This window comes from Amphiura filiformis, chromosome 14 (genome assembly GCF_039555335.1).
Source record: "Amphiura filiformis chromosome 14, Afil_fr2py, whole genome shotgun sequence".
Classification (NCBI taxonomy): Eukaryota; Metazoa; Echinodermata; class Ophiuroidea; order Amphilepidida; family Amphiuridae; genus Amphiura; species Amphiura filiformis.
In genome coordinates, this window is record NC_092641.1 from 58,857,573 (window position 1) to 58,866,163 (window position 8,591).

Genomic DNA, 8,591 nt, shown 5'->3' on the forward strand with positions numbered 1-8,591 from the left:
AATTCACTACCTGTGGACATAAAATCTGCCACGACCACATCTCTGTTCAAGTCTATTCTTAACATATGTGTAAAAGACTCATTTGTTTTCTTGAACTGTTTCTCTTGTTATTTGACTTTTTGTGTATATTTTTGTACACGCCATGGTATCTTGATGAATGACGCCATAAATGCCTGTGAATGTAAATGTATAAATGTAATTATTGTCTTGCCCGGTGTCTCATTACCCGGGTGTCATTGTTAACATAAGCATTAGATTGCATGTTTATAACCATTCACTGAGAATGCTTAATTAGATCAATTAGATATCTTAAAGATTAATATCAAACCTTTTCATATTACCCATTATAGTTTATTAAACAATAGGGATATTAATCCATATGATAATTTTGCACGGAGTCCAGTGTAAAGAAATTCAACATTATTACGTGTTTTTTTTAACTTTATGAGTTAGAAATTACACCCTCTCTCTGCCTTTGAAACACATGAAGTAGTAAATTTTCGACTTTCATGGTTTACTGAACCATCAAAAATAATATACCAATTACAGAGACAAACAGTGTGATCTTGTTAAGTCCATTGTACTTGCCGATGTACACTATTTCACCTCGTGCTGTGATTCTTATTTATATGATAAAGGACCACTGTCAATGCAAATACGTATCGTTACGAATCATTTCGAGCTTCGATGTGGACTTCTTTTGGTTAAAAACTAACAGTAATAATTTTAGGCATACTATTGGCTAATAATTTAGTTACAGCGTGCCAATCCAGTCTTCTACATAAATCAATACAACATGGGAGACGTACTTTAAATGATCGTGCCAGACTCGGTCGACTCCAGGAGGATGTTGAAAGCAGCAGCTGTATCAAGTTGAACACTGAAGATTTGTATTGCGTTCTTTATCTTCAAAGGTGTGGCGTCAATAGTGATAGCCTGAGAGCCATTCGAGTAGTCAGTATCAGCATCATAGATGTGCATCTAGAGCAATCACTTACTCTGGCCAGCGGTGTCAAAAACGCTTTAGCATTATGGGTCGACAATTACGGGCTTATAGGAAGTTTTGCTTGCTGGTCATGTGTTGGAGTTCTATATCAATATACCTTTGTTTCTTTGCACATCAGTCACATCATATGGAGAATGCTAATACTGAACACGTTGAATTATATAGCACATCAACTATGGGAGCCGTTGGTATAGCTTCATCAAGTCAAATTGAATTGGATACAGATGTAATGATGGCACAACCCTCTTGTTTGAAGTACTTAAAGGATACAAATATTACAACGCTATTCACAGTGAATTATACGACTGATATCAAACATTGCGTTAAAAATAGTACATTCTTCAATTCAGAAGTTATTAATCCAGCTCGTACGCGATATATTATCAAGAACGCGCATATTTGTGAACGAAATGCCCAATATGACAAGGAAGTGTTTCTACTGTTAATTATTCTCACTGCACCCATTGAAAGAATGCGACGTGATATAATTAGAGAAACATGGGGAAAACTTACCCACACGGACATATTAGGGAAACGAGTTGCTTTTGTTTTCCTCTTGGGCGTAAGTGAGAGCCCATGGGTTGAAACCGATATTAAGAAAGAGAATAAACAATATAAAGATATCTGTAAAGAAAACTTTATTGATAGCTACAACAATTTAACGTTAAAGACATTGATGGGACTAAGGTGGACGGTTAATTTTTGCAAAGAAGCTAAATTTGTTTTGAAAATCGACAGTGATATGATTCCAAATCTTCCCAATTTGGTGAAACATTTGAACGATTACACTTATAATTTAGAGCCTCTCTTCGAAGGACATTTACATCCTAATTATGCGCCAATAAGAAACGGTCAAAATAAGGAACGCAAATGGAACGTGGATAAGTCGGAGTACCCCTATCCCTTATATCCTCCTTACGTCAACGGTCCTTCCTACCTCATCTCTAGTGATCTACTTCCTCTAATATTGACGGTATCTGCACACGTTAAGTACTTCAGATTTGAAGATGTTTACATGGGGATGATAATGAACGTAATCGGTGTTAACCCAAAGAACAATGGCAGATATAGTGTACAACCAGTTGAGGAGGGGAATGGAAATATGTGCCACTTTTCCGTAGCATTTACCGGATTATGTCCGGTGTGGTCAGTGCGCGCTATGAAATTGGTTTGGACGAAATGGGAGGACTTTAATACTGATAAGTGCAATATATTGGAAAATATGTAATCAATATAGGTAAATCTCAAAACGTCCTCGGTTAGGCGGACAAAATCATTAACCAAAACAATCGCATCAACACGACGCAATATCAGATGTCAATTTAAATATCAATTTAAATATTAATAAGAGCTAGATAAATATGACATAAAGTGTAGATAAGTTATCGATCTTATAATAATATGTTTTATTCAAACAATATTGTTTCATGGCATGGTATTCTGAACCCTATTCTGAAACGGGGAATGTGAACTTAGTTTACTGTTAACCAAAAAAATAGCCTGTCTTCATGGTTAATACGTCGGTGAAAAGGTATGCGGGGATTCAGCCTTTGAAAAACACGAAGTAGTAAACTGTTGACCTTCATGGTTTACTGAACCATTAAAATAATGTAACAAAATACAAAGCCATGACAGTGTGACACTGTTCAGTAACTTGTAATGGCCGATGTACACTATTTTAACTTGTGCTGTGATTTTTTTATATGCTAAAGGACCACTGTCAATGCAAATACGTTGTCAGTTACGAATCTTCAACGGGCTTCGATGTGGACCTCTTTTGGTTATAATATTACATGGAAATATTGGCTAATACACTCAGGCAGTTGCAGCGTGCCAATCCAGTCTTCTATATGAATCAATATAACATGGGAGACGTACTTTAAATGAACGTGTTACGTGACTCCAGAAGGATATTGAAAACAGCAGCTCTATCAAGTTAACATTGAAGATTTGTATTACGACTATTGCGTTCTTCCTTTTTGTCTCCAAATGTGTGGCGTTAAGAGTGATATCCTGGGAGACATTCAAATAGTCACTAACAGCATCGTAAATGTGCATCTAGAGCAATCATTTCTCTGGCCAGCGTTCAAAAACGCTTTTGCAATATGGGTCGACATTTACGGGCTTATAGGCAGTTTTGTTTGCTGGTCATGTGTTGGAGTTCTATATCAACATACCTTTGCTTCTTGGCGCAACAGGAACATTTTATAGAGAATGCTAATACTGAACACGTTGAATCATATATCACACCTTCTATGGGAGCTGTTGGTATAGCTTTATCCAGCCAGGTTGAATTTGATACGGACGTAACGATGGCACAACCCTCTTGTTTGAAGTACTTAAAGGATACAAATATTACAATGCTATTCACATCGAATTATACGACTGATATTAAACATTGCGTTAAAAATAGTACATTCTTCAATTCAGAAGTTATTAATCCAGCTCGTACTCAATATATTTTCAAGAACTCGCATATTTGTGAACGAAATACCCAAAATGATAAGGAAGTGTTTCTACTGTTAATTATTCTCACTGCACCCATTGAAAGAATGCGTCGTGATATAATTAGAGAAACATGGGGAAAGCTTACCCATGCGGACATATTAGGGAAACGAGTTGCTTTTGTTTTCCTCTTGGGCGTAAGTGAGAGCCCAAGGGTTGAAACTAATATTAGAAATGAGAATAAACAATATAAAGATATTTGTAAAGAAAACTTTATCGATAGCTACAATAATTTAACTTTAAAAACGTTGATGGGACTAAGGTGGACGGTTAAATTTTGCAAAGAAGCCAAGTTTGTTTTGAAAATCGACAGTGATATGATTCCGAATCTTCCAAATTTGGTGAAACATTTGAACGATTACACTTATAATTTAGAGCCTCTCTTCGAAGGACATTTACATCCTAATTATGCGCCAATAAGAGCCGGTCAAAATAAGGAACGCAAATGGAACGTGGATGAGTCGGAGTACCCCTATCGTGTATATCCTCCTTACGTAAACGGTCCTTCCTACCTCATCTCTAGTGATCTACTTCCTCTAATATTGACCGTATCTGCGCACGTTAAGTACTTCAGATTTGAAGATGTGTACATGGGGATGATAATGCACGTAATCGGTGTGAAACCAAAGAATAATGGCAAATATAGTGTACAGCTAGTATATTCTTCTTCGAAAAAGAAAGAGCGTAATGGAGGTATGTGCCATTTCTCTGTAGCGTATACCGGATTAAGTCCGGTGTGGTCAGTGCGCGATATGAAATTGGTTTGGACGAGATGGGAGGGATTTAATGCTGATAATTGCAATAACGGAAAATAAACATCTCAAAAAAAGTAACTAAACCCCCTTAAATAAGGACCATTATTCAAAAACGGATGATTGTATTACAAATCTGTAAAATGCGTTGGAAGCAGAATTAATTTCTGCACATTTTGACACCTCATTTGCAGCAATTGATTAAATATTGACGTCACAGCGTACAGTTAAATCAATGTATCCCAAGATTTGAAAGTTGCAGTAAATTGTATTGATTTTGTATTCAGTGTAATGGAAGGAAATCTGGGTAATGATATCTGGGTGTTTTTGTATTGTAAAAATTTTTATGTAAGTGCAACTTTCAAATATGGACCTCACTACATTAAATTGACCGGTGTTTTATTGTTTTCTGGGCTATCGTATCAAATGAGGTGTCAAAATGCGCAGAAATAAATTCTGCTTCCAACACATTTTACAGATTTGTTATACAATAGCCCCTTTTTGAATAATGGCCATTATTTAAGGGGGGTTAGTTACTTTTTTGAGATGTTTATGTAATGAATATGGGCGGTCAATAACTAAAACTATTACGATATTAAATGCTGAGACAGATGTTTTAATGTCAAACAGAGGCGCTAGCTTTAGGTAATTGCGTTGAACCAGATGTACGCATGTGCACTTATTTGGATGATGTCATTGATCTTGGAAGCTCTCGCTTGGACGTGGATCTACGTGAGGAGCATTATAAATCCTCCTCCGCCCCAATCACCGCCAATTATTGGTGCTGAACTGTACCGGATCTGTTACTCGAATGAACTTAATGACTATGATACTAGTGGCATGAACGTGAAACCACACTATCACGGACCTTCATCTCAAACAATTCATATTATTATAAGTCCTAAAAAATGTTTGATTGGCGTAACATGAAAAAAAAAAAAGGTTAGGTCGGTCGGCAATTAAAAAAAAAATTACACACATTTTAGAGCTGAAAATCGCGATTTAAAAATTTTTTAATCTCTTTTGATTTTTTTATTCATTTTTGCCAAAAATAAGAAAAAAAGTCTAGGGTCGGGCCTATTTTTAGGGTCGGTCGGGTTACGCCAATCAAACATTTTTTAGTCCTAACATAAGTTACATAACACAATACCACACTACTATATTTTATTTCCATGAAACAACTGCGATACAAAGGTATAAAAACAAACTATGAACAGCATTTGTATCACAGGGAAGTAATCAAAAGGTCATAATAGACCAGAGAGTAAGCATCACCCAATGTTATAAGTTGTCAAATAACGTATAACGCCAAAATATTTTAAAATCAAAATGAGGGGGAAAAATGAAAAAGAAATAAAAATTACTTTGTATACAAAATGTGTTTTTGTTTATTTTTTAAGTGATATACATGTACATTCACAGCACTCTTTATTTGATTTAGCGGCGGGGTTCACAATGAAGGTCTCTGATCTTACCCTCTTCGAGGCAAAGTTGGTTTTGGATTCTGGTTAATAGTCGTTAAAATTTCTTGTTTGATGTCAGGAACTGAAATAATTATTATGCAAAATTGGTATTAGTTATCTGTTGAATATTTGTACATGAATACACATAATTCTAGAACGAATATATTGTATACATTAAGGGCTGGGGTATGAACGTTTGGACAGTATTTATTGTGGGACATTAGAGCACATCAGACATATCAAATTGCATTCTGAATACGAAGAATGTCCTTCTGATATCAAATAATTTTGATTTTTTGAAATTTGCAATGTAATACACATTTTATGGCAAATCATTAAAAATTGATATTTTTTGATATTTAACAGTACTCGAAGTAAACTTTATAAATCTGATGATTTCTACCTAAAGTGTATGAAGGTGGGATGAAAAGACGACGATCAATTGAAAATTTTGACCTTTCGTATTGAAGATATGGATTTTTTTCCCAAAAGACCTAAAAAAAATTTGGTAAAAAAAAAAAAAAATCCATATCTTCAATACGAAAGGTCACAATTTTCAATTGATCGTCGGCTTTTCATCCCACCTACATACACTTTAAGACTATATCATTAAATTTATAAAATTTACTTCGAGGACTGTTATATCTCCAAAATGTGAAAAATATCAAATTTTAATAATTTGTCATAAAATTTGTATTATATCGTGAATTTCATAAAATGAAAATTATTTGATATCAGAAAGACATTCTTCGTGCTCAGAATGCAATTCGATAGGTCTGATGTGCTCTCATGTCCCACAAAAAATGCTGTCGAAACGCTCAAAACGCTCATTCCAGTTCCCTTAAGAAGATTCAAATTCTGGAATAATTGTAATGTCTAAAATGAGTTTTACATAATATGCACGGCTTTTTGACCTTAAATTTAATTTTTCAAGATACGTTTTACAAAATCGTATTTCACTATAGGCTAAAATGTCATCATTTACATAAGGACAAGAGTGCAACACAAAAAATACAAAATTAGTTTGGGGACATGGCAAGGTGTATAAGTTTACTGATGATTCCAACATCATTAGATGTGGTTTTTGATATGGCATTGTCTCCAAGTTAAGTGTTCATCTATTACAACACCGAGAAATTTGGTTTTATTTAGTATTAATAAATTAACATCGTCTAAAATCAGATCTGTATATTTTGAGGTTTGATGAGGCGGTAAAAACTACTCAAATAATTCTGTATATAATTCAATATTTATTTGAGCTACCTTACTAATGATATTCTCATTTATTTGTTCGCTCTACCTTGCTAATGTTATTTTTATAATTTAAAAAAAAATCTTTGCTTAACTTGACATACATTTTGTTTTCAAAGACAAAACACTCACATTTTTGTCCTCCCCGGTGAAGCAAAACACACCACACTTTGATGAGGTTTTTTTTTTTATTTCTCGGTGAGACAGTTTTGTTTACTTCTTTTTTAATTGTAAAGTTCTCATTTTCAACAATTTGATTTTGGATTTTTGAAACAAAATTTGTTCCACATTGTTACCATTTTACATTTTGTAGCACCTAAATTTCGAGTGTCGCGGAAAAAATCATTTATTTTAGGTTAAATGTGTTCACGAAGCGTAACGGAAAACTTGAGATCCATATCTAACGATTTATTACTAGAAAACATACCCACCCATCAGTGTGGCATTTTGTTATGTGGTAGACTTTGATCTGTGAAATAGAGTGTATTTGCTCACAGAATAACTTTTCATGAACAAATGCGTAAAAAAACTCACTAGTTCGTAGTTAAACTATTATATGATAAACAATTGAACATATTTTATTTTTATTTTTTCTGGTCAGAGATGGAGCAATTGTTGTTTTCTTTTTCTTTTGTCTGAGCTGGAGCAATTTATTTTTTCGCTCGGATGGCGAGATAAAATTTTTCAAAACACTATCCAGCCCCCTTGATATCTAATGGTGCGTCCCAAATTTCAGAATATCCATACTGATGATACTCCGTCATCAGCGGTGTGATACTGGTGAATGACTGATGTACGACCTTTACTTCTGGACAATGTCCTTTTTTGACCTTCTGGAAGATGTTTCTAGAAGTAAAGTGTAATAGATTTTAGAAAGTTCTCGGCCCCGTCTCTGTTAAGAGTAGAATGGTAGAATTTTTCTTGGCAACAGTTTTTCTTCTCTGCAGAGCACTTCGACATTGTCAGGTGCAGCATCATGTTATGTAGGTTTTTGGTGCTATGCTATTGCTAATGAGTTCTTAAAAGGCGGTGTAAAGTGCACTCTATGCTTTACCCGGAAGAAGATACTAGTAGTAGTGTGACATTAGCGTGAATTTGGAGGGGGAATTATGCAGAAAATTGATATACACTCCTAAAACCAATGCTATAGACGAATCCAAGGAGCCAAGTCATGGTCAGGATTTGGTCGGACATCTTTGGGTAGCCGCTAGCACCAACCTGGTGTTTTGAGCGTCCAATTGTGCAAATAAAAGCCGCCTAACACCTAGAGAAGATGCCAGGACGAGGATGGTTAATAGAATAATAGCTAATAATATATATAATGGAGATAATACCGCAGGTAATCCCGTCGCATCTCGCAAGTACATCAATGCATAGATACCGCGTGTAGTTAATCCGATTATTGTATCACTTCAACAGCGAATAGACCATGCTGTGTGTTTTGTCGAAGGGAACTGTATTGTGTTATTCTTTTGTCTACCTGTGTTTTCGCGGAAGGTGTAAAACGGGTGATGGAATGCAGTTTAAAATTTCCGCCAAGGCCGAATCATTTCACATTTTGAGTGCATTGTAGCCGACGGCTACCCAACTAAAGGCTGCTAGTCAGGTGTAGGA

At 35.2% G+C, this 8,591-nt stretch overlaps 2 protein-coding genes across 2 annotated transcripts; both read left to right on the forward strand.

The window, feature by feature from the left end:
* Positions 1-1,016: 1,016 nt before the first annotated feature.
* Positions 1,017-2,234, forward strand: LOC140169532 (beta-1,3-galactosyltransferase 1-like). The gene has a single exon (XM_072192793.1). The coding sequence runs from the start codon at positions 1,032-1,034 to the stop codon at positions 2,232-2,234; it is 1,203 nt and encodes a 400-aa protein (XP_072048894.1). The 5' UTR covers positions 1,017-1,031.
* Positions 2,235-2,787: 553 nt separating this feature from the next.
* LOC140170372 (beta-1,3-galactosyltransferase 1-like) lies at positions 2,788-5,257 on the forward strand. Its single transcript, XM_072193743.1, has one exon. It carries the CDS (start codon positions 3,112-3,114, stop codon positions 4,324-4,326), a length of 1,215 nt encoding a protein of 404 aa, XP_072049844.1. The 5' UTR covers positions 2,788-3,111; the 3' UTR covers positions 4,327-5,257.
* The last annotated feature ends 3,334 nt before the right edge of the window (positions 5,258-8,591 follow it).